Source organism: Hyla sarda, chromosome 1, assembly GCF_029499605.1.
Source record: "Hyla sarda isolate aHylSar1 chromosome 1, aHylSar1.hap1, whole genome shotgun sequence".
Taxonomy (NCBI): domain Eukaryota; kingdom Metazoa; phylum Chordata; class Amphibia; order Anura; family Hylidae; genus Hyla; species Hyla sarda.
The window spans coordinates 320,490,178-320,515,990 of record NC_079189.1 but is presented as its reverse complement, the minus strand read 5'-3'; the positions used below and the strand labels follow the sequence as shown (position 1 = coordinate 320,515,990).

Below are 25,813 nucleotides of genomic sequence, written 5' to 3'. Positions count from 1 at the left end.
CGACCTTCTGCTACGTCCGACCTTGCTTCTGCCTACTCCCTTGTACCTCGCCTATCTTCAGCAGTCAGAGAGGTGAGCCGTTGCTAGTGGATACGACCTGGTCACTACCGCCGCAGCAAGACCATCCCGCTTTGCGGCGGGCTCTGGTGAAAACCTGTAGTGGCTTAGAACCGGTCCACTAGCGCGGTCCTCGCCATCCCTCTCTGGCACAGAGGATCCACTACCTGCCAGCCGGCATCGTGACAGTAGATCCGGCCATGGATCCCGCTGAAGTTCCTCTGCCAGTTGTCACCGACCTCCCTACACTGGTCGCCCAGCAAGCCCTAAAGATCGCCCAACGAAATCAACAGCTGGCATACTTGACCTCCGTGACACTGCATCTTCAGTCACAGATACAGCAAATTCAGTCACAGCTACAGCTGCAACAACCATCTCCTCTGCCGGCTCCTGCAACTCCTCCGCAGCAACCGGCCGCTCCTAACCCCTGCTTGTCCCTGCCGGACAAATTTGATGGGGTCCGCAATGATCCTGCCACAGCCACAGTCCAGTCCTACTTCGCTGAGGTCCGTGGTGTCTTCGAGGAGCCTGCCCGAGCCTCTTCTGCCAAGACTGCCCTGCTGAACCTGGCCCAGGGTGTTTCTTCCGTTGGCGAATACGCCATTCAGTTCCGTGCTCTTGCTTCCGAGTTGTCCTGGAATAGTGAGATTCTCTGCGCGACCTTTAAAAAAGGCCTATCCAGCAACATTAAAGATGTTCTGGCCGCACGAGAAACTCCTGCTAACCTGCATGAACTCATTCATCTTGCCACTCGCATTGACATGCGTTCTTCCGGATGGCGTCTGGAGCTCCGCCTGGATATGGACTTTGTTCGCACGAGGCGTTTTTTCTCCCCGGCTCCTCTCTCCTCTGGTCCTCTGCAATCCGTTCCTGTGCTTCCCGCCACGGAGGCTATGCAAGTTGACCGGTCTCGCTTGACACCTCAAGAGAGGACACGACGCCGCATGGAGAATCTTTGCCTGTACTATGCCGGTACCGAACACTTCCTGAAGGATTGTCCTATCCATCCTCCCCGCCTGGAAAGACGTACGCTGACTCCGCACAAAGGTGACACAGTTCGTGATGTCAACTCTGCTTCTCCACGCCTTACTGTGCCTGTGCGGATATCTGCCTCTACCTTCTCCTTCTCTACTATGGTCTTCTTGGATTCCGGATCTGCAGGAAAATTTTTTTTGGCCTCTCTCATCAACAGGTTCAACATCCCGGTGACCAGTCTCGCCAGACCCCTCTACATCTATTGTATTAACAATGAAAGATTGGACTGTCTCATGCGTTTCCGCACAGAACCCCTCCTAATGTGCATCGGACCTCATCACGGAAAAATTGACTTTTTTTTCCTCAGGTTCTTTGACCCCAAGAAGAGGGGGAGACCCAAGGGGGGGGGGTACTGTTACGCCGAGCGCTCCGGGTCCCCGTTCCTCCCCGGAGCGCTCGCCTCATCCTCGTTGCTGCAGCGCCCCGGTCAGATCCACTGACCGGGTGCGCTGCGGTCCCGCCTCCAGCCAGGATGCGATTCGCGATGCGCACCCCGGTCCCCGTACCTGACTCGCTCTCCGTCGGTCCTGTCCCGGCGCGCGCGGCCCCGCTCCCTAGGGCGCGCGCGCGCCGGGTCTCTGCGATTTAAAGGGCCAGTGCACCTATGATGTGCCTCGCCCAATCTTCCAATTAGCTTAATTAGTTTCCACCTGTGCACTTCCCTATATCACCTCACTTCCCCTGCACTCCCTTGCCGGATCTTGTTGCACTTGTGCCTAGTGAAAGCGTTCCCTTGTTTGTTCCTAGCCCGTGTTCCTGACCTCCTGCCGTTGCCCCTGACTACGATCCTTGCCGCCTGCCCCCGACCTTCTGCTACGTCCGACCTTGCTTCTGCCTACTCCCTTGTACCTCGCCTATCTTCAGCAGTCAGAGAGGTGAGCCGTTGCTAGTGGATACGACCTGGTCACTACCGCCGCAGCAAGACCATCCCGCTTTGCGGCGGGCTCTGGTGAAAACCTGTAGTGGCTTAGAACCGGTCCACTAGCGCGGTCCTCGCCATCCCTCTCTGGCACAGAGGATCCACTACCTGCCAGCCGGCATCGTGACAGGAATGAATAAAGGGAACTGTATGCAAATACATATATCCAACTATATATACATAAGCATATTTGGATGGTGTTAGAGACATATAAATATCGTATATTAACAAAAAGACTAAAATAATAAAACAACTCATAAAAATGGTGCTAGTTTGATATGATCGTTCAGTCCTAGAGGACCGGTGGCATCTAATCTCTAATTTCTATGATCCAATATGCTTCCCTTTTTAACAGAAAGGAATGCCGATCACTTCCTCTCTGGGTTAATTTAACTCTTTCTAAACCAGCAAATTTCATCTGGTTTGTATTGCTATTGTGGACTTCCTTCATGTGGGCTATAAGGCGAGGAGCACCTATACCAGTGCGCACAGAACGAACATGTTCACGGAAACGTGTGAACAGAGGTCTAATAGTTTTGCCCACGTAGACGAAACCACAAGAGCATATGATAGCATAAACCACAAAAGATGTGCGACAAGTGATCAAGTCGCCTCCAGTGAACCAGTGGTTCCCCAACTTAAATGAGTTAGTAGCTAGGTTATTGGAACAAAATGAGCATGTGCCACAAGAATGATTTCCAGTTAGACTGTGGTCTGTGAGCCATATAGAACCTGACACATCTTTCTTCACTGGTACTGGATTTTTCGGCTTATCTCCTATTGTCCTATTTTTACAGTAAGTTATAAGGGGAGAGTTGGAAGCTATCTCTTTAAGATCAGGATCTGCTTCAATTATAAACCAGTTTTGTCTTATGGCTCTAGAGACTGTGTCATTAATGTTGGAATTGGCCAGGGAAAATATGAAGCGTTTAGGTTTTTTATTACAGCGACTATTGGGTTTTAATAACTCAATGTGATCAATAGATGATGCTTTCAGATAACCCTCATCAATGATATTTTGGGGGTATTGCATTCTAAAAAATTGGCATCAACCTCTACAATAAAGGGCTTGGTTTGATCTGGTTGGACTAATATCGGAGCAGAGATAAAACACCCTTTAAGATGTTTATAAGCTGCCTCCGACTCAGTAGACCAGTTGACCAGGTCTGCCCCTTTGCTAGTCAAATCATTCAATGGTTTTGTGACAATTTATAATAAATTTTCTGTAATAGTTCGCAAAGCCCAGAAACCATTGTAAAGCCTTTAGAGAAGAAGGCCACACCCAGTCTGAAACAGCCTTAACCTTATCAGGATCCATTTTGAAATGTCCTGGAGTTAAGATATACCCCAAAACTTTTACCTCTTTGACACCAAAGACACATTTCTCTTGTTTTACAAATAATTTGTTTTGATGAAATACCTGCAGGACAGAACGTACATGATGTACATGAGATGACCAGTCATGAGAAAAAATTTTAATATCATCAAGATAAACCACTAGGAATTTTCCCAAAAATTCCCAAAAAATATAATTGACCAAGTTCTGAAAAACTGCCTGTGCATTACTAAAACCAAAGGGCATTACCAGATATTCAAAATGACCTTCGGGAGTGTTAAAAGCATTTTTCCATTCATCACCCTCTTCAATTCTGATTAGGTTATAGGCCCCTCGAAGATCAAGTTTAGTAAACCAACATGCCCCCTGTATTTGATTGAACAAATCTGGAATAGGAGGCAAAGGATATTGATTTTTAACAGTAAACTGGTTCAGACCCCGATAATCAATAAAAGGACTTAACTCTCCATCTTTTTTTGCCACAAAGAAGAAACCTGCTCCCATAGGAGACACAGATGGACGAATGTGACCCTTTTGAAAACTTGACTGAATATAATCTTTCATAGCTCCTCTTTCAGGACCAGACAAATGTTAAATTCACCCTTTAGGATACTTGGCATCAGGTACAAGTTCAATTGCACAATCATAATCTTGGTGTGGGGGCAAAGCAGAGGAGGCCTCCTCAGAAAAAAACATAAAAATCAGAAATAAATTCAAGTAGATTACTTTGGTCCACACCGAGAGTTGCAACACAAGTGGAAATTAATTTATTAATACAGTCAGACCCCCACTTGATGAGTTCCACAGAGGACCAACAGATTTGGATTGTGTCTTCTTAAACAGGGTAAACCCAGGATCACATTTACAGACAAATTTTCCAAAACCAAAAATGGGATTCTTTCAAAATGCAATGACGCCACCAGTAATCCCACTACTGGGGAGGAAGAATAGACACAACCCCCAGACAAAGGTGAGTAATCCACTCCAGCAATGGGGATAGGATTTTTCAACAATATCAAGGGAAGATTCAAAGACTTAATAAAATTTAGATCAACAAAATTGGCAGCAGAGCCTGAATCAACAAATGCTCTACCAGATACAGACTTTTCAAGAAAAAATATTTGAACAGGCAGCAAAAGTTTAGAGGACAATTTCGAAGATACCTGTGTGCCTAAATTATTTCCTCGATATTCATTTGGGCACTGGCATTTTTTCCGGCTGCTGATGTTTGGGGACAGGTTTGTATCCGGTGTCCTGCTTCTCCACAAAAGAAACAAGAATTAATATCCTTCCAGATGGATCTTCTCTCCTGAGAGGACAACTTCCCTATTTGCATGGGTTCCTCAAAAGAGACAGGAGAGAAAGTAGGAAACAACATGGTGGTAGACGAGTGAGAGACAGAAGTTACAGACCGTTCACGTCTTCTCTCTCTCAAGCGTCTGTCAAGTCATACAGCTAATTCCATAGCCTGTTCTAAGGAGTCAGGTGAGGGATAACTAACAAGGACATCCTTAATGGCATGAGATAATCCCAGTCTGAACTGACACCTAAGCGCAGGATCATTCCATCCTGAGACTGCACACCATTTACGAAAATCTGCACAATACTCCTCAGCCATTCTTTGACCCTGTCTAAGACAAACAAGCTGAGATTCTGCAAAAGCTGCACAGTCAGGTTCATCATAAAGTAGACCCATAGAAGAAAAAAGAACATCCAAAGAACTTAATTCAGAAACAGAGGGAGGCACTGAGAACACCCATTCCTGAGGATCCCGTTGAAGTAGGGACATAACAATTCCTACTCTCTGAACTTCAGTGCTAGCTGACTGGGGTCTTAAGCGAAAATACAGTTTACAACTCTCCCTGAACACCACAAATTTATTTCTGTCACCTGAAAAGCGGTCAAGAAGATTTATTTTTGGTTCACTAGAAACAGCTGGAGGACAGACCACTGCCTGAACATTAGCTGATTCCTGGGCTTTAACCCGTTCGGCCAGGGAATGTACCAAATGTGTGAGAGCCTGCATTTGCTCCACTAGAGCTGTCTTAGCCTCCATAATAGCAAATGCAGGTATTTGGGCATGTGAAAATGTCAAGTCTGGGCAGGGAAGGAGTGCAACCCTGACCTCACCCACTCCCACTGACCCTGCCTACTTGCCTATCCTCTCTAAACAGGGGATCGACAACCACGGTGCTGGTCCCTTCCTTATTAAGTGATGGGAGTCACTGTCAACAAATCAAACTACAAAAACAGATTCAGATTGGGAAAACGTCAGGAGGCACGCAAACTAACAGAAATGATTTCACTAGCCAAGTCGGTAACAGGAAATGTCAAAATACAAATTTGCAAATACAGGAGAAGGGTCAGAAAGCCAAGCCAAAAATCACAAATACTAGATAATCAGGAATACAGGTTATAAACGCTAGCTACTAGAGAGAACTCTTTCACAAGTGATGTCTGAAAGCACATTGCTGATTTATATAACGAGCCAGACAGGTGCAATCAGCAAGGTCAGCTGACCATCCCAGAAAGCTAGGCCTAGCCCAGCAACCAAAAGAAACCTCAGAACAGATTAACCCTACGGGTTCTGATAGGTTCTGTAGAATTGTTTAAAAAAAAAAAAAAAAGAAACTTTTCTGGACAAAAATGATGGTCCCTAAACTTAATATTTTGTTGCACAACCTTTTGAGGCAGTCACTGCAATCCAGCTATTTCTGTAACTCTCAATGAGACTTCTGCACTTGTCTACAGGTATCTTGGCCACTCCTCTTAAGATACTGCATCAGATGTCTTAGGTGTGAAGGGTATCTTCTCCAGACTTCATGTTTCATCTCTTCCACATATGTTCAATAGGATTCAGAGGCTTAAAGAAGGCCACTTCAGAATAGTCCAGTGTTTTAGCCATTCTTGGGTGTTTTAGCTGTGTGTTTTGGGTCTTTATCCTGTTGAAGGACACATGATCTGTGACTGAGAAAAAGCTTCCTAACACTGGGTGTCACATTTTGCTCCAGAATGCCTTGATAGTCTTGAGATTTTATTGTACCCTGTACAGATTCAAGACACCCTGTGTCAGATGCAGCAAAGCAGCCCCAAAAAACACTGAGCCCCTTCTATGCTTCTCAGTAGATACAGTTCTTTCCTTTCTATGCTTTATTTTTGAGTCTGCAAAACAAAACATAGAGCTGATGTGACTTGCCAAAAAGCTTTATTTTTTATTTTTTTTAGCTTTAGCTTTTTGTCTCATCTGTCCAAAGGACATTTTCCCAGAAGCTCTGTGGCTTGTCAAAGTGCATTTTGACAGATTTCAGTCTCACTTTTTTTTGGATTTCATCAATTAGGTCCAGTTTGGCTTATACAGTGCCCAGAGTTTTGGAGTTCACCTCTAATGTCTTTGGAAGTTGTTCTAGGCTCTTTGAAGATAAGGATAATAAGAGTGGTAACCAATTTGTCAGCACTTTTTCTCTTGCAGCCAGGTCCAGGGAGGTTGGCTACTTCTCATGGATCTTAAACTTCTGAATAATATGTGCAGCTGTAGTAACAGGAACATCAAGCTGCTTGGAGATGGTCTTATAGCCTTTACCTTTAACATGCTATAATTTTCTTTTTGATCTCTTGAGACCATTCTCTCCTTGGCTTTCTGTGGTCTACATTCAATGAGGTACACACCATGATACCAATCAGTACACTGCCTACTTTTCACCCTACAAGTAGGCAGACTGACTGATGACAAGTTTGGAGACACCGGTGATGCTAATTGCAGGACACATGTCCCTATTTTTAAATATTTCCTATTTTTTCTAGAGGTACCATCATTTTTGTACAGGTCACTTTAATTATTTTGTTCAAAATTATTCTGTTGAACCACAATTCAAAACAATGTCTGATTTTTATCACTTCATTTTCAGGAACTTTTTCTGCATTATTTTGTCAGGTTAAAATTATTTCAGGGAGCATTGTGGGTTTTTCGGTCTTTAACAGAAGGGTACCAACTATTTTGTCCATGTCTGTTAATACAGTAGTACAAGAATGCAGAGGCAAAACTTAAGGCTCTAGGCCCCACTGCAATTTTTTTTTTTAGGGCCCCCACCTGCCATGTACCATTTAAAAAATGATTTCACCTTACTATACAAAGTGAAAATATCACTCAGTCTTTTTGGGATAATACAAAAAAAAATTGTGCCCTCTCTCCTGGTATTAGATGTTAGGTACTCTCGCATCAATGACATGGGGGATTCCTTATAAAGTGGGATACTGCATTTATATAAAGCACCTAGAACACACTTATTATAATGCATATTTGCTCATAATAATGAAAGAAATGAGTAGTAAACTCACTATATATATATATATATATATATATATATATATATATGTGTAATTTTATATTACTTTTGTCTCCTTCTCAGCTATCCTAGGAATGCACACTCTGATGAGTAACCAGCAGTATTATGAAGCCCTTGCAAGCAGCAATATAGTCAATAAAGAAGGATTAAACAGTAAGTTTTCTTCAGTGCTTTAGAATCAAAGTCTGCATGTTCATCGCTATAATTTGTCACATTGTGCATTATAGCACTGCACATCCTATGCTTTCCTATATGGACAGCTCTATTTGTTTAATACAGATGTTGTTTCTGTGCACACACATTTATTAAATGAAATAAATATAAGCCTAAGCATAGATGTTATCTATATAGCCTAAGTTGAAATACCGGGCAGATGCCAAGTTGAGATCCTAACTGGGACCTCATTGGTCTGTTTTAACACTACTTTTTGTCTACACTAGTTTTTTTTAGTAAATGAAACCCAATAACTGTAATCACCTCTGGGTTTGGAATTGTAGAATCTCAGGTTAACTAATACACTGCAAAAATGTTTAACTTTTTTATAGGTGTAATTAAGCCAACACAATATAAACCAGTTCCCGATGAAGAACCTAATTCAACAGATGTGGATGATACACTGGAACGAATAAAAAACAATGATCCTGACCTTGAAGACGTTAATTTGAACAATATAAGGGTATGCAGTCATAAGGTTAAATTTAGTTTATACAACTGTCCTATATCCTGAAAGGTTTTAAACTGCAGGAAGCCCCACTATATTAAAGTGCAACTGTCATTTAACTGAACCTTTTTAAATCACCCACACATTCTAGCAGGTCTTAGTGTTCCCATGCTTTACGTAATGTGGTGGATTTATTCTGTAAAAAAGAATGTTTTTTATGTTTCACAATGTCACAGAGGAATGGTCAGGGGTCTCCTGTGCTGCAGCGTCTTTCTACTCCTACATTAGGGCTGTTCTGCCCTTTGATTGACACACAGGGCAGTCTTCCAACGGCGAATGCGAATTGAGGAATACACCACATACGCAGTTTGTCTGCAGGCATAAAGGGAAGAGCGGCTGTGATATAGGAGCAGTGGTCCCCTGGCCATGCCTCTCCGATACTGTGGAATGCACAAAAATGTTTTTTTTTTTACAGATTAAAGTCCGCTCATTACATGGTATGGGTATATTGTTTGCATGGGACACTAACCTCTACAAGACTGTACGGACGGTTTTATAGGGTTCAGTTATAGACATATAGGAAACTCATTTGTAGTAACTACATATGCACAATATTACTATATTTTTGTAGTTACTATCTACCTTACTGTTATCTGCAGTATGTGGAAAGCTGCCAACCAACCATTTTTACATTATCTAGATGACCCATTTCAATGCAAATAATTACAGTTTGCTATTATTCATGTAGTGACAACTAGTTCCGCAGCAAACACTGGACACGTGTGTCACCCAGAAGTTTTTCTGTGTATAATGCGAAAGAGACTGGCCCCAATTTATCAATCTTTTGAGAAAAAAACTGTCTGATTTTCCCAAAGGAACCAATCACAGCTCAGCTTTCATATCTTTATGAGCTGTAGTAAAATGAAAGATGAGTTGTGATTGATTGCTATAGGAAAATCACAACAGTTTTCATCTTGGGCAAAGTGATGAATCTGGGCCACTATTCTTATAATTAGGGATGAGCGAATCGAATCTGACGAATCAGAATTCGTTACGACTTTCAGGAAAAATTCGATTCACTTCATTAAACTCCATTTAGTGCGGTCCAGGCTCCAGGGCATCTAAAATGGCGGATCCACATGTGAGGACATGGGGCAAGGAATCCTGGGAAGGCAGGAACAAGGGTCGGTGGGATGACCCTGAATCACATACAGCCTATCAGCAGCCAGCCACCCAAGTGATGTCACAGCCCTATATAATCGGCAGCCATCTTGCGGCCACTCACTGTCAGGATTCGGCAGGCTGGAGGTGGATCCTCTGTGTCAGAGAGGGATTGGCGTGGATCGTGTCGGTGGACCGGTTCTAAGTTGCTACTGGTTTTCGCCAGAGCCCGCCGCAAAGCGGGATGGACTTGCAGCGGCGGTAGCAACCAGGTCGTATCCACCGGCAACGGCTCAACCTCTCTGACTGCTGAGATAGGCGCAGTACAAGGGATTAGACAAGAGCAGGGTCGGACGTAGCAGAAGGTCAGGGCAGGCAGCAAGGATCATAGTCAGGGGCAACGGCAAGAGGTCTGGAACACAGGCTAGGAACACACAAGGAACGCTTTCACTGGCACTATTGCAACAAGATCCGGCAAGGAAGTGCAGGGGAAGTGAGGTATTATAGGGAAGTGCACAGGTGAAGACACTAATTAAAACCCATGTGCCAATGAGTGGCGCACCGGCCCTTTAAATCGCAAAGACCCGGCGCGCGTGCGCCCTAGGGAGCGGGGCCGTGCGCGCCGGGACAGCACAGACGGGGAACGAGTCTGGTAAGTGGGTTAGGATGCGCACCGCGAGCGGGCGCGTCCCGCATCGCGAATCGCATCCCGGCTGGGGACATTATCGCAGCGCACCCGGTCAGCGGGTCTGACCGGGGCGCTGCGAACAGGAGAACGCCGTGAGCGCTCCGGGGAGGAGCGAGGACCCGGAGCGCTCGACGTAACAGTACCCCCCCCCCCCTTGGGTCTCCCCCTCTTTTTAGAACCCGAGAACTTGTGGATAAGGTCCTTGTCAAGGATGTTGTCCTCGGGTTCCCATGACCTCTCCTCCGGGCCGCAATTCTCCCAATCTACAAGAAATTTTTTTTTACCTCTGACCGTCTTGGATGCCAGAATTTCTTTAACCGAGAAGATGTCAGAGGACCCGGAGACAGGAGTAGGAGCAACAACCTTAGGAGAGAAGCGGTTAAGGATGAGTGGTTTAAGGACAGAGACATGAAAAGCATTAGGAATACGGAGAGAAGGAGGAAGAAGAAGTTTGTAGGAGACAGGGTTGATTTGGCATTTGACTTTAAAAGGACCAAGATAACGTGGTCCCAGTTTATAATTGGGGACACGAAAGCGGACAAACTTGGCGGAGAGCCACACTTTGTCTCCAGGAGAAAAGACAGGAGGAGTTCTTCTTTTTTTGTCGGCATGTTTCTTCATCCGGGATGAGGCCTGTAGGAGAGATTTTTGAGTCTCTTTCCAGATGGTGGAAAAGTCCCGAGTCACCTTATCAACAGCGGGCAAACCAGAAGGCATGGGAGTGGGGAGGGGGGGAAAAGGGTGACGGCCGTACACCACAAAGAATGGGGATTTAGCGGAAGACTCAGAGACTTTGAAATTGTACGAGAATTCGGCCCATGGTAGGAGATCGGCCCAGTCATCCTGGCGGGAGGAAACCAAATGTCGCAAATAGTCACCAAGAGCCTGATTAACTCTTTCCACTTGCCCATTGGATTGGGGATGATAAGAAGACGAGAAGTTTAATTTGATTTTAAGCTGATTACAGAGGACCCTCCAGAATTTCAACACAAATTGAACGCCTCTATCCGAGACGATATGCGTGGGAAGCCCGTGAAGGCGAAAAATGTGCACAAAAAATTGTTTGCCCAACTGAGGCGCAGAAGGAAGACCTGGAAGAGGAATAAAATGTGCCATCTTAGAAAAACGATCAACGACCACCCAAATAACTGTGTTGCCATGAGATAAAGGTAAGTCTGTAATAAAGTCCATAGCAATCTGAGACCATGGTCGCTCAGGAACAGGCAGAGGATGGAGGAGACCGGCAGGCTTCTGGCGAGGAGTCTTGTCCCGGGCACAGACTGTACAAGCCCGAACAAAATCAGCAACATCTGTTTCCAGGGTAGGCCACCACTAAAAACGAGAGATGAGCTGGACGGATTTCTTGATGCCAGCATGGCCGGCGAGGTGTGAGGAGTGTCCCCACCTGAGAATCCTGAGGCGCTGGCGTGGAGGGACAAAGGTCTTTCCTGGAGGAGTTTGTCTGATGGAAGCTGGAGAAGCGGAGATCAGACAGTCAGGAGGAATAATGTGTTGCGGGGAGGCTTCCATTTCAAAGGCATCCGAGGAACGAGAGAGAGCGTCAGCCCTAATGTTCTTGTCAGCGGGGAGAAAATGAATCTCAAAGTTAAAATGGGCAAAGAACAACGACCACCTAGCCTGGTGAGGGTTCAGCCGTTGGGCAGACTGAAGATAAGAGAGATTCTTGTGATCGGTGTATATAATAAATGGGTATTTGAACCCCTCCAGCAGGTGCCTCCATTCCTCGAGAGCCAGTTTTATGGCCAGTAGTTCTCGATCCCCAATGGAGTAGTTTTTTTCCGCCGGAGAGAAGGTCCTAGAAAAGAAACCACAAGTAACAGCATGTCCGGAAGAATTTTTCTGTAGGAGTACAGCTCCAGCTCCCACCGAGGAGGCGTCTACGTCCAGTGAGAAGGGTTTAGATGGATCAGGTCTGGAGAGTACGGGAGCAGAAGAAAAGGCAGTTTTGAGTTGGTTGCACGCCTCTTCCGCTTGAGGAGGCCAGGACTTAGAGTTGGCGTTTTTCTTGGTTAGGGCCACAATTGGGGCCACAATAGTGGAAAAATGTGGAATAAACTGTCTGTAGTAATTGGCAAACCCCAAGAAACGTTGGATAGCTCGGAGACCGGAGGGGCGTGGCCAATCCAATACGGCTGATAGTTTGTCCGGGTCCATTTGGAGTCCCTGGCCAGAGACTAAATATCCTAGGAAGGGAAGAGATTGACATTCAGAGAGACATTTTTCCATTTTGACATATAACTGATTGTCCCGAAGTCTCTGAAGAACCATGCAGACATGCCGGCGGTGTTCTTCTAGGTTGGAAGAAAAAATCAAAATATCGTCCAGGTAGACCACAACACAGGTATATAAAAGATCACGAAAAATTTCATTTACAAAGTCCTGGAAGACGGCAGGGGCGTTGCAAAGCCCAAAAGGCATAACCAAATATTCAAAGTGTCCATCTCTGGTGTTAAATACGGTCTTCCACTCGTCCCCCTCCCTGATGCGGATGAGATTATATGCACCTCTTAAATCCAATTTGGTAAAGATGTTGGCGCCACGTAGGCGGTCAAAGTGTTCCGAGATAAGAGGTAGGGGATAGCGTTTTTTTATAGTGATTTTATTAAGACCACGGTAATCAATGCATGGTCGTAAGGAGCCGTCTTTTTTGGAGACGAAGAAGAATCCAGTTCCAGCAGGGGAGGAAGACTTGCGGATAAATCCCCTTTTTTAATTTTCTTGAATGTACTCCGTCATAGATTGTGTTTCTGGAGCAGACAGGGGATAGATTCTGCCCCGGGGTGGAGTAGTACCAGGGAGGAGATCAATAGGACAGTCATAAGGCCTGTGAGGAGGCAAAGTCTCTGCTTGTTTTTTGCAAAAAACATCAGCATAGTCCAGATAGGCCTTGGGGAGACCAGGTATCGGAGGAGCCATAGGGTTTTGACTGACAGGACTGGGAGCAGACATAAGATACTTTTTGTGGCAAGTATTACCCCAGTTCTTGATTTCCCCGGTGGTCCAATCGAGGGTAGGGGAATGGCGTTGAAGCCAAGGTAGTCCAAGAAGAATTTCAGAAGTGCAGTTAGAGAGGACCAGAAATTCAATCTTTTCATGATGGGGTCCAATGCACATTAAGAGGGGTTCCATGCGGTAACGCACAGTACAGTCCAATATTTCACCATTAACAGAGGCGATGTAGAGGGGTCTGGCGAGACTGGTCACTTGGATGTTGAACCTGTTAATGAAAGAGGCCAAAATAAAATTTCCTGCAGATCCGGAATCCAAGAAGGCCACAACTGAGAAGGAGAAGGTAGAAGAAGAAATCTGCACAGGCACAGTAAGACGTGGAGAAGCAGAGTTCACACCTAGAGCTGTCTCACCCTTGTGCGGAGTCGGAGTGCGTCTTTCCTGACGTGGAGGTCGGATAGGACAATCCTTCAAGAAGTGTTCGGTACTGGCACAGTACAGGCATAGGTTCTCAATGTGGCGGCGTGTCCTCTCTTGAGGTGTCAGGCGAGACCGCTCTACTTGCATAGCCTCCACGGCGGAAGGCACAGGAACAGATTGCAGCGGACCAGAGAAGAGTGGAGCCGCGGAGAGAAACCGCCTCGTGCGAACAAAGTCCATATCCTGGCGGAGCTCCTGACGCCTTTCGGAAAAACGCATGTCAATGCGGGTGGCCAGATGAATAAGTTCATGCAGGTTAGCAGGGATTTCTCGTGCGGCCAGCACATCTTTGATGTTACTGGATAGGCCTTTTTTGAAGGTCGCGGAGAGGGCCTCGTTATTCCAGGACAATTCGGAGGCAAGAGTACGGAATTGGATGGCGTACTCGCCCACAGAAGAATTACCCTGGACCAGGTTCAGCAGGGCAGTCTCGGCAGAAGAGGCTCGGGCTGGTTCCTCGAAGACACTCGAAGAGTGTACTGAGGCAGTGACAGGATCATTGCGGTCCCAGAGCGGTGTGGCCCATGACAGGGCTTTCCCAGACAGAAGGCTGACCACGAAAGCCACCTTTGACCTTTCAGTTGGAAATTGGTCCGACATCATCTCCAAATGCAGGTAACATTGCGAGAGAAAACCACGGCAAAGTTTAGAGTCCCCATCAAACTTGTCCGGCAATGATAAACGGAGGCTGGATGCGGCCACTCGCTGCGGAGGAGGTGCAGGAGCTGGCGGAGGAGATGGTTGCTGAAGCTGTGGTAGAAGCTGCTGTAGCATCACAGTCAGTTGAGACAGCTGGTGGCCTTGTTGCGCTATCTGTTGCGACTGCTGGGCGACCACCGTGGTAAGGTCAGCGACAACTGGCAGCGGGACCTCAGCGGGATCCATGGCCGGATCTACTGTCAGGATTAGGCAGGCTGGAGGTGGATCCTCTGTGTCAGAGAGGGATTGGCGTGGACCGTGTCGGTGGACCGGTTCTAAGTTGCTACTGGTTTTCGCCAGAGCCCGCCGCAAAGCGGGATGGACTTTCAGCGGCGGTAGCAACCAGGTCGTATCCACCAGCAACGGCTCAACCTCTCTGACTGCTGAGATAGGCGCGGTACAAGGGATTAGACAAGAGCAGGGTCGGACGTAGCAGAAGGTCAGGGCAGGCAGCAAGGATCATAGTCAGGGGCAACGGCAAGAGGTCTGGAACACAGGCTAGGAACACACAAGGAACGCTTTCACTGGCACAATGGCAACAAGATCCGGCAAGGAAGTGCAGGGGAAGTGAGGTATTATAGGGAAGTGCACAGGTGAAGACACTAATTAAAACCCATGCGCCAATCAGTGGCGCACCGGCCCTTTAAATCGCAAAGACCCGGCGCGCGTGTGCCCTAGGGAGCACAGACGGGGAACGAGTCTGGTAAGCGGGTCGGGATGCGCACCGCGAGTGGGCGCGTCCCGCATCGCGAATCGCATCCCGGCTGGGGACATTATCGCAGCGCACCCGTAACACTCACATCAGTGTTCTATTGCAGAAAGAGAGGGATAGAGAGCAGTGTGTTTTTTACAGCAGCGATTCACCGCAAGGCCAAATCCAGCCCAGAAGCACTGATAGGGAAGGGAGAGATTGAGAGAGAAAGTGATTCACCTCAAGCCCAAATCCAGCCTAGAAGCACTGATAGGGAAGGGAGTAAGATTGAGAGAGAAAGTGCAATTTTGGGTGTAGTACACAGCGACTGTGTGCTGCAGCACTGGTGTGTACAACAACTGAAAAGCTAATAGTAGCCAGCCAGATAGGGTGAGCAGAGCACTAAAAGCGTATTGTCCTCTAGTAAGTGTAACCTGTGCGTACATCTACGTGGTGTACATCTATGTGGTGTACCATTTTGTTCCTGTTAAAGTCTCGAGGGCCTAGTTACTGTGAAAGGCCAGCCAAAAGTACACACCTGCTGCTGTTCTAGACAAATACTGTTTTAAGCATACTTGAGCGTACTATACTCCCCTCATAAGTGTATACCACATACGTACTTCAACGTGGTGTACGATTTTGTCCTTGTTAAAGTCTCAAGGGCCTAGTTACTGTGAAAGGCCAGCCAAAAGTACACACCTGCTGCTGTTGTAGACAAATACTGTTTTAAGCGTACTCGAGCGCATTGTACTCCCCTCATAAGTGCACTAAGTATGTCAGACAGAGAAGTGCCAGGATGTGCACAGAGGAGAGGCCTAAATTCATCAGGCACAGGCAGAGGTCGGAGCAAACTAGAGGCAAGTGGCAGCAGGAGTCGCAGCGAGAGGCCTGAGCTCCTGGTATCAGCTGGCGGTCATGTCTCGACCAGTAACCCATCTGCTGTCATTGACTGGTTAACTCGGTCATCCACTTCATCATAAGTAACATCTGTCACCCCCAGTCAACAGTCGGTGGGTTCCTCAGACACAACCCTCAGTTGGCATGGCCTGGGAGCAGTCCCTGTCCTCCAATTCCAATTGTCCTATGCTGTTCCCTCCCCCATAGAAGTATCCTATGCTGTGGGTTCAGCACCACTTTTTAGTCAGGATGATCGACTAGAGGACAGTCAGCAGCTACTGCCCAGCGAAAAAGTGGAGGAGACATCCTCCGCTTCCTTCGCTAGGTGGGCAAGTAGTGATGAGGAGAGTGAAGTGGTAGGTGGTGAAGCACACACTGTTAAGGAACCTGAGGAAGACATCAGCGACGTGCTGACACAACTTAATCATGATGAAGCCGATGGCACTTGGGAGCCAGGTGCAGAAGGGGCTTCATCATCATCAGGAAAAGAGGGTGGCAGGTTGCCTGTGAGGCAGCAGTTGAGCCAGCAAGGTGGTAGCATAGTTGGGAGTCAGCATGGTGGCAGCAGTGGGAAGTCTGGAGCCAAATGTGCCCGGGGTAGACCACTTGCTTTGCGGCAGCCTACCTGCCTGGGAGGTAGTGGAGCAGTCGGCAGCAGTAGCAGTCAGTCAGTGAGGACTGCTGGGGGGGGGGAAATCAGCTACTCTGCGGTGTGGCAGTTTTTCATGAAATATCCGGAGGATGTTAACATGGCCACATGCAATTTTAACAAATATCTTTAATCTTTTCAATTGTGAGGCCCTATGGTCTCGTCAGACTTCCGCCACCTCCAGGCTCTGTCATTCTGTCACCATATGGTCTCCTCTTGCTGCTGCCACCTCCACCTCCAGGCTTGGTCATTCTGCCACATTTTGGTCTCCTCATGCTGGTGCCACCTCCAGGCTGTGTCATTGTGCCGCCATGTGGTCTCCTCATGCTGCTTGGACATTACCTAAAAATTTTTATGGCAATCTTCTATTTAAAATGTTCAATTTACATTTTAAAACATATCTTTAATCTTTTCAGTTGTGAGGCCCTAAGGTCTCCTCATGCTGCTGGGACATTACCTAAAAATGTTTATGGTAATCTATTTCAAATCTTTAATTTAAATTTTCAAAAATATCTTTAATCTTCTCAATTGTGAGGCCCTATGGTCTCATCAGGCTGTTGCCACCTCCAGGCTGGGTCGTTATCTTGCTGCCGCCAATTCCAGGCTGTGTCATTCTGCCAGAATATGGTCTTGTCATGCTGCTGCCACCTCCAATCTGTGTCACTGCATCATTGTGCCACCATATGGCACCTTAAATTAAACTTTTAAAATGTTAATCTTTCTAAAATCTTCCATTTTAAATTTTCTAAAATATCGTTAATCTTTTCTATTGTGAGGCCCTATGGTCTCGTCGAGCTGCTGCCACCTCTCAGCTCTGTCATTGTGCCGCCATGTGACTCCATGTTATATTGAGTTTTGTGATCATACAGTATTAGTTCAGAGTAAATGTTTTGAGTACCCGGGACATAAAACTTGTGAATCTAATCAAAATCTTTAATTTAAAAAGTCGATGTAATCTTTTCAAGACTGATGCTCTATGGTCGTCGACATCATAATTACCTGTGGAATTACCACAAGAATCTTATCAAACAGGTTTGAGTGATAACAATGAACCATAACTGATTAAATGAAATATTTGCACTTTCACAGTTGGGGGGGGGGGCACTGAGAGGCAGGGGCTGGAACAGGTGGTAGATCGCCTTGCGGAGGCCACCAGCTCGATTTTAGGATACAAGTATGAGCTTTTTCACTGCAGCCACTTCTAGCTTTATGCGCCCACTTATGCAACGGCACAGAAGCTGAATGTGCTCCTGTCCAAGTTGCTGGGGCTGCAGTCCCTCCCTTTTGAAGTGGACACTCAGTCATGAGCATGGGGGTGCGCTGAGAGGCAGGGGCTGGGACAGGAAGTATCTGGCCTAGCAGCAGACCGCCAGCTCTATTATAAGATACAAGTACAAGCTTTTTCACTGCAGCAACTTATGCACTGCACCAAATTTTACACTATTGGAGCTGGAATTACAGCGGCTGCTGGCACCAGACTTGCCCTACAATGTGTCCTCAATAGAGATGAGTGAATCAAATCGGACAAATAAAAAAAAAAATACCTTACCTCTGGAATTACCACAAGAATCCATTGAAACAGGTTGGAGCGATAACAATGAGCCATAACTCATTAAATGAAACATTTGCAGTTCCACACAGCGTAAGACAGTCGGGAGGTGGGGGGATGGGGGCAGGGGCACTGAGAGGCAGGGGCTGGAACAGTTGGTAGCTCGCCTCGTGGTGGACTGCCAGCTTGATGCTCTCCAGAATGGATACTCAAAAAATGTAAATAGATTCAAATTAAATTCAATAAAAATTACATAAAAAATCTCTTTAATCTCTATAATATTGACGCCATATGGTCTCCCTGCTGCCACATACAAACGCTCTGCGGCAGTGATTCTAATAGCAATGCCTGTAATCTGCCTGTAATGTTATACTGAATAACAGTATTATTTCACTATATGCGTGTTATGACAAGGCAAAGTGTTCTACACCCCTATTGAGGCTCTCTGTAGCCCAGAAATAGCCATTTTTAATAGCGATTTGCCACAAATAAATTGGGACCGAAAACATTTTGGGGGAAAATTAGGCAAATTGGCCGAATCGAATTTTTCAACAATTCGCTCATCTCTACTTATAATGAAAAGACTTAAGACTTAAGAGTCTACTACTACAAAACAGAAAGCAAATGAAAACAAGAAATTAGGATTTTAAAAATGGAAAAAAATACTCTTTAATTTATTGAACAGAAGAAAGACAAAAGATTATATCTGTGAAATAAAAGGAAGAGTTGGAAGGATACCAAAGCCTCTTCTCTATTAATGTAAACTAATACATTGCCTCCTTTAAAAAGTACTTTTAACCTGAGTGCTCCTTCTAATGGAATAGAAGTACTTTGATAGAGTCCATTAAAATATTATACAGTCTCTTTGGAGTTGATGAGATCTGTGATACTTAAAACAATTTTTTTCACAGTTTAAAAATGTAGGTTTAATATTTCCAGTCTGGCTAGACAAGCATTGAAAACGTATATTCAGGAGTGCTTAAAAAAAGTCCATATTCGCTCCTCTGTTTCCCGCATGAGGGCACATGTTTTCTATGAGCGGGGGGAAAGATGGTGGCCTCTGTCTGTGCTTTAATTATAGGGAGCTGAGCAACTTTTAAAGCTTAAAGGGTAGAATTACACGTGCTGTATTTTGCTGCATATTTTCATACCCAGTGAAGTCAGTGGGTAGCAAAATACCCAGCTGATTTTGCTATCCATTGACTTCAGTGGGTAGGAAAATACGCAGCAGCAAATACGCTGCAAAATACCGCACATGTGACCCTACCTTAAAGAGGTAGTTTATTGAGGCCCGTCTAAGCTGTTCGTGATTAAAGTAGAGGTAGTGTGTGTTCGCTGTATTCTACCAGGGTACTCCTGCGCACACACAGCTCTGACCTTGTGTATTCTTCTCTAGAAAGTTCTCCTATATGTAGAAGAATTACAAGAGCCAATTTTTGGAAGGAGCTTTATGAATTAAAAAACCTGATTTACCTTAAATCTGCTAAACTCATTAATTCTAGACTGACACATTGGACTTTGTTTTCACCAGTTTTGAGTTTGTTTTTAATAGCCTAATAATGTTAAGTCTAATGCCTTGTAACAAAGTGTGTCAGTCCTGCAACAGTATTCAAACCTGAGAATATTCTGCCACCTGGGATTGTGGTCTCTGCCATTAGTTTAGAAATTAAAGTTAAAGGCGTTATCCAGGAAAAAAAACTTTTTTTTATATATCAACTGGCTCCAGAAAGTTAAACAGATATGTAAATTACTTCTATTAAAAAAACCTTAATCCTTTCAGTACTTATGAACTTCTGAAGTTGAGTTGTTCTTTTCTGTCTAAGTGCTCTCTGATGACACGTGTCTCGGGATCTGCCCAGTTTAGAAGCAAATCCCCATAGCAAACCTCTTCTAAACTGGGCGGTTCCCGAGACACGTGTCATAAGAGAGCACTGAGACAGAAAAGAACAACTCAACTTCAGAAGCTCATAAGTACTGAAAGGATTAAGATTTTTTAATAGAAGTAATTTACAAATCTGTTTTACTTTCTGGAGCCAGTTGATATATAAAACTTTTTTTTTTCCTGGATAACCCCTTTAACCAAGGTTTGGTCCCAGAAAATCTTCCATAAGACAGATTCTTTGTCCCCAGTCAATTCTGCGAATCATGCTTCTGTTGGCCTACTTTGTGCAGGGATGTGGTTGCATCTATTTCTGCATATGAAATGTGTTCTCGGTCCAAAATGTCTAGAGCTAGTCCTGTGGCTAAACTTTGTCTGTTGCCCGTTTCTCTGAGACCCTTGTCCCATGTATCCATGGACTTGATTTACCTGTGTCCCTGGGGAAAATGTTGGTAGTTGACAGATTCTGTATATTCCCCTATGTAAACTACCAAATGCCATGAGTTTTGCTTCTCTGTAGACCATGTCATACTTCTGTGTGGTTTCCCTAGACACACTGGCCCTCATTTACTATTGCAAACCCGACATGTTTTGTAGGGTTGTGCGCCAGATTCTGTCGCATTGCGCCAGAATTTCTGTCTGTGCCAGAATTTGCACCAGAATTGAAAAAACCCAGACTAACTCTCCATTTTGCTAAGAAAACTGGAAAAAGGGGTGTAGCTGCTGGTAAAAGGGGGCATGGTCCCAGAAAAGGGGCGTGTTCCCGACATTTTCACAAAAAAACTACATATTTACTAAGGTTTCCACATAAAATGTGGTGGATTTCAGCTGAGGAAAACAAGACAGATCAGAGCATGTGTAAAAAAAAAGCAAAGTGTAGGGAAAGTGGAAAATGTAGGGAAACCTTAGTAAAAACCGTGGAAAATAAATTGTAGGAAATTAAAACCCACAAAGAAACCTACACTCCACTCTTAGTAAATGAGGGACATTGTTTCTGACAGAGGGGTGCAATTTGTACCCAGGTTTTGAAGAGCTTTTGGAAAAAACTGGGTACTTCTTCCACCTGGAAACCCATGGCTAGACAGAACGCCTCAACCAATCTTTAGAAGGTTTGGCTGTTTACTTGCGAGTGCCTTCTGGTAAATGTACAACTTGATTTGTTGGTCCTCATTACTGTGATCAATCCGGTGACTTCATCATTCAATTAGATTATGACAGGAAAATAATAAATAAAAATATCTAGCACTATTGCACAGCTATTGATTAATTGAGTTGTACAAGTACAGCACAAGTTTGATGTGACACGATAACAAATAATATCCAAGTCAGTGTAACTTATTTGCATGTGCAGCTGCAATTTTGGAATTATTGGTTTTATGCAGGTGACTATTATGTTTATTTTTATTATTCAATATTGATATTTCATATTTTTATTTCATATTTTCCTGTCATATTATAACATAATATTATCAGCTGTTCCTGAGTGAGTCAGAAGGTCCCTGTGTCTCACCCGATTCACTTAAGTTTTGTTAACTAATAAATCTGCCATTGGTAGATTTTACTTAATCTTTTGTTCCTTTTGTAATCGTTCTAACTCCTTTTATCCATTTTGACTTTGAGCGCCAATTAAATCTTTTGTTGTGGCTTTTCACTCAGAACACCTTGGTCTATAAGTAACTATAGGACAGTGAGCCTCCCTATATATATATATATATATATATATATATATATATATATATATTTTTTTTTTTTTTTTTTTTTTTTTTTCTATAGAAAGTAATCAAAAAGTCACATATATAGAAAATTAGTGCTGATAAAAACTACAGATCACGGTGCAAAAAATGTGCCTTCAAAAAAACCCTGTATTTTGAAAAATAGGAAAGTTATAGGGGTCAGTATAGGACAGTTTTAAGCTTACTCTTTTTCTTACAAAAAGTTTGATGTGTTTTTTAAAGCAGTACATTAACAGACAAGCATGTAAAGATGGCTATCATTTTAAAGGAGTACTTCAGTTAAATACAACTTATCCCCTAGTCCCCCTATCCCACTATCCCAGAAGTCCTTAGGAAGGGGGCGTGACCCCCCGCAGGAAGCCGAGGTGGACACGCCCCCTCCATGTATCTCTATAGAATACATGGAGGGGGCGTGTCGGCTGCTGCTTTGTGTGAAGGAAAACAGCCTAAAAAAAAAAAACAGGAGGGAAATTACAGGGAAAAACCATTAATAAATAAAGTGAAATGCATTTCCTCATACTTCTTTCACCCAAATTTTCATGGAACTCCAATAGTACGCTGCAAGAAGACACATTTGTTGACTGAATTTAATGTAAGCCCTATTTAGAATTTTAATGCTTGTAAATATTAGCCTTCGTTGCATATCTCTTCTGTTTTATTGCTTATAACTTATATTCCATTTGTAGAACATTCCTATACCTACATTAAAAGATTATGCTGAAGCAATGAAAAATAATACCTATGTGAAGAAGTTCACCATTGTGGGAACAAGGAGCAATGATCCTGTTGCATTTGTAAGTAATGGACCTGAGCTGTCATTATAGAATAAAAATAGGCTTTCTTTTATAGAGCTGCACATGTCTGTCCTCATTACAACAGACTACCTGACTGTACATGTCCTACAGAATATGCTTATTAACATAACATGTAACCTGTGGAGCTGACTAGTGATATACAGCATGAAAAACTGCATAAATAGCCTTCCCTAATATCATAGATGCTTTCTTCAACCATAAAAATAACTTGCAGAACACATGTTCACATTATGTTTATAATGTTCATTTATCATATAGGCCGAGAAAGCTTGTGGCGTATACACTTATGTAAATAATTTTTTACAATAGGACCCTGCACTCTGGTTGAGCGCCACAGCTTCTTCAATTAACTGTTCAGCAGAAAGTGGCAACAGTCTGACCCTCATCGATCTAATATTGATGACTTATCCAATTTCTAAAACCTGGATAATCCCCCTAATAGTGAATTAAAGGAACACTCCTGGAATTATAATTTTTTGCTTATATAGTGCTGCATAAGCTATTATTAAATAATCATGCAGAGACTCTTGTGTATTATTTATGCTTAGCTAATGCAGAAGGCATGGGTTTTCAACTATTTTGATTTGTATTTTCACACTACAAGGATTTCCTAATTCTGCCTACATTTCCCATGAATCATCTGGTTTTGCAGAAAGAGGGGGTTGAGTCTCATCACTGTAGTTTCCTTAAAGGTGTACTCTACTCCCCAGCGTTTGGAACATTTAGTTCTGAACGCTGGTGCAGGCTTCAGGAGTCGCCACGCACCCTCGTGATGCAATGCCCCTCATGACATCACGCCCGCCCCCTCAATGCAAGTCTATGGGAGGGAGTGTGATGGCCGTCATGCCCCCTTTCATAAACTAACAATGAGGGGGTGGGGCGTGACGTCACAAGGGGGGGGGGGCGTGGCGACCCCCAAAGCCCGCACCAGCGTTCGGAACTAAATGTTATGAGCGCTGGGGAGGGACGTACCCCTTTAATGAGATCACCTAGTGATCTGTTAATCACCTGTTGGACGTTAGCAGCCTAAACTGCTGAGACTCGTACAGTAAGTGGGTTGGGGTTAGTTCACATTATGTGCAGTTTTGATGCATTGTTTATTCAAAGTGTGTACACTTTTTACCATTTCTTTATGTGTTTGTCTTTTTAGGTATGATTTGTCAAATCATGGTAAAAATTGTACATTTGTACCTCAGTATGTAAAAGCGCATTTAGGGAAAATCACAGCAAAAACACAAAAAAAAATGCTGCAAAAATGCAATGTGTAAACACAGCCTCAGAGGAGGGGTAGAACTACTATGTATCATACTATATAGCAGCAGCAGTATACAACTGGGTAAGGTCTGTGACCAGCCCAAAATCATCTGATAGGTGATGTTATCTTGTAGTTCGCAGGATGTCAGCTAACTCAGGACACATTAAACACTTTTATCTAAAGTGGAGTACCTCTTTTAAAACTGTAGAACTAGTGATGGTGAGTATGTGTCCTCCCCTTCTTTAATAGACAGGTAGAGCTCTTGAAGCCCAGCTGAATTCAGGCAAAAGCAAGCTCTAGTGAACTGACAGTGATGGCTCGGAGAGCTCTGCCTTTCAATCAAAGTGACAGGGAGAGGATGTTACAGTGTGTGGCACCTCAGGACAATGGCCATGCCTCCTTGACACTACATAGTGGGAATAAAGAGCACTTTTTAGAAAAATGTAGAGACGGACATATACATAACAGGTACTGTTAGTCTTATTGTACTAATAGCTATTTAAGTAAGTGTTTCTCAGGTGACAGATTCACTTTAAAGTGAATTTGTTCCTTTTATCATCATCGTGTTGTTTTAAAGTTGAAAATGTGTTGCTAATTATTTTCTCAATATATCTTTATGTATTGCTCCTTAATACAATGAAATAAACTTATGCATTTAGTTATATGTTACTAGAAGATATGGACCCAGATTTACTATTCCAATCCCAACAGTATAGTGTTGGCTTTTGCAACACATTTCTGGTGCATGTTTTTGCAAATTGTTATACTTTACAAGAAGAGACCCAAACAACCCCACAAATTGCATTTTTACCTGATAAAATGGACAAATCCACAGGCTTTTCTCAAAATCATTTAAATGTATTATTGAAACATACACGAAAATGTTTTTTTTTTTCTTTTTTTCACAAATCTTAAAGTGGCCAGAAAAATTCAACAGAATTGTCTTGGTAGGGAACATTACTGTGATTTTTTTTATTTGAAATTTTCTGTTAATGATTTGTTTAAACACAATTAGAGCACTATGTAGCACTTTTTATCACTGTGCCACAGTTTTCCCTGGACACTGCAACAAATTAGTAAATCTGGTGGAAAAAAACTACTAACCTACAAAATATTAAATCCGGGCCATTATGTTATTTCTCTGTATTATGTTTTTTCTATTTATGTGTTCAGCATGTCTTTTCTGTGTCTGTGTATATTCAAGCCATTGTGAGTACTTTATATTGATTCAAGGCTTTTTCTCTGTTAAAGGCTTTGGCAGATATGCTAAAGGTCAATACTACACTAAAGAGCTTAAATGTGGAGTCTAATTTTATCAGCGGAACAGGAATCTTAGCTCTTGTTGAATCTCTGCAGCAAAACATATCATTGGTTGAGCTGAAGATAGACAATCAGGTATGGTTACATTTAATCTCTGTTATGTCTCACATCAGACACTGGACCCTCTTAGCTGCAATCTGATTTTTACACTGTCTTAACTTGGTGGTTCTCACCATTAAACTTATGTATGGAGATGTAGAGTTTGCTGCAGGGAATCAGGCTGCAATCCCCTGAGTAGTCTTGGATTGGGGGAAGTAGTGGCACATAAATATAAACATGGTCAGGGACAGGGCAGAGGTTGCCAGTGGGAGGTCAGTCAAAGTAAAAGGTAAGGTCACAGAAAAGTGAGGTAAGGAACAAGCCCATGACCAAGAACAAAAGAAGTACTGCAAGTGTACCAGACAAAGGATTAAAGGGGTATTCCAGGCAAAAACTTTTTTTTATATATCAACTGGCTCCAGAAAGTTAAACAGATTTGTAAATTACTTCTATTAAAAAATCTTAATCCTTCCAATAGTTATTATCTTCTGAAGTTTTCTGTCTAACTGCTCAATGATGATGTCACGTCCCGGGAGCTGTGCATGATGGGAGAATATCCCCATAGGAGCTGTACAGCTCCCGAGATGGGAGTCATCAGAGAGCAGTTAGACAGAAAACAGCAACTCAACTTCAGAAG

General features: G+C 43.9%; 1 protein-coding gene across 8 annotated transcripts in view; it reads left to right on the top strand.

Moving 5' to 3' along the window:
• The window catches only part of TMOD1 (tropomodulin 1), a 151,782-nt gene that overhangs the window by 99,183 nt on the left and 26,786 nt on the right, over window positions 1-25,813 (top strand). For all 8 annotated transcript variants that reach the window (XM_056519026.1, XM_056518988.1, XM_056519044.1 and 5 more), the window contains 4 exons: window positions 7,754-7,843; window positions 8,236-8,366; window positions 22,434-22,541; window positions 25,069-25,212. In XM_056519026.1, the coding sequence (XP_056375001.1) occupies window positions 7,754-7,843; window positions 8,236-8,366; window positions 22,434-22,541; window positions 25,069-25,212 (473 nt within the window). The remainder of the gene's footprint in view (window positions 1-7,753; window positions 7,844-8,235; window positions 8,367-22,433; window positions 22,542-25,068; window positions 25,213-25,813) is intronic.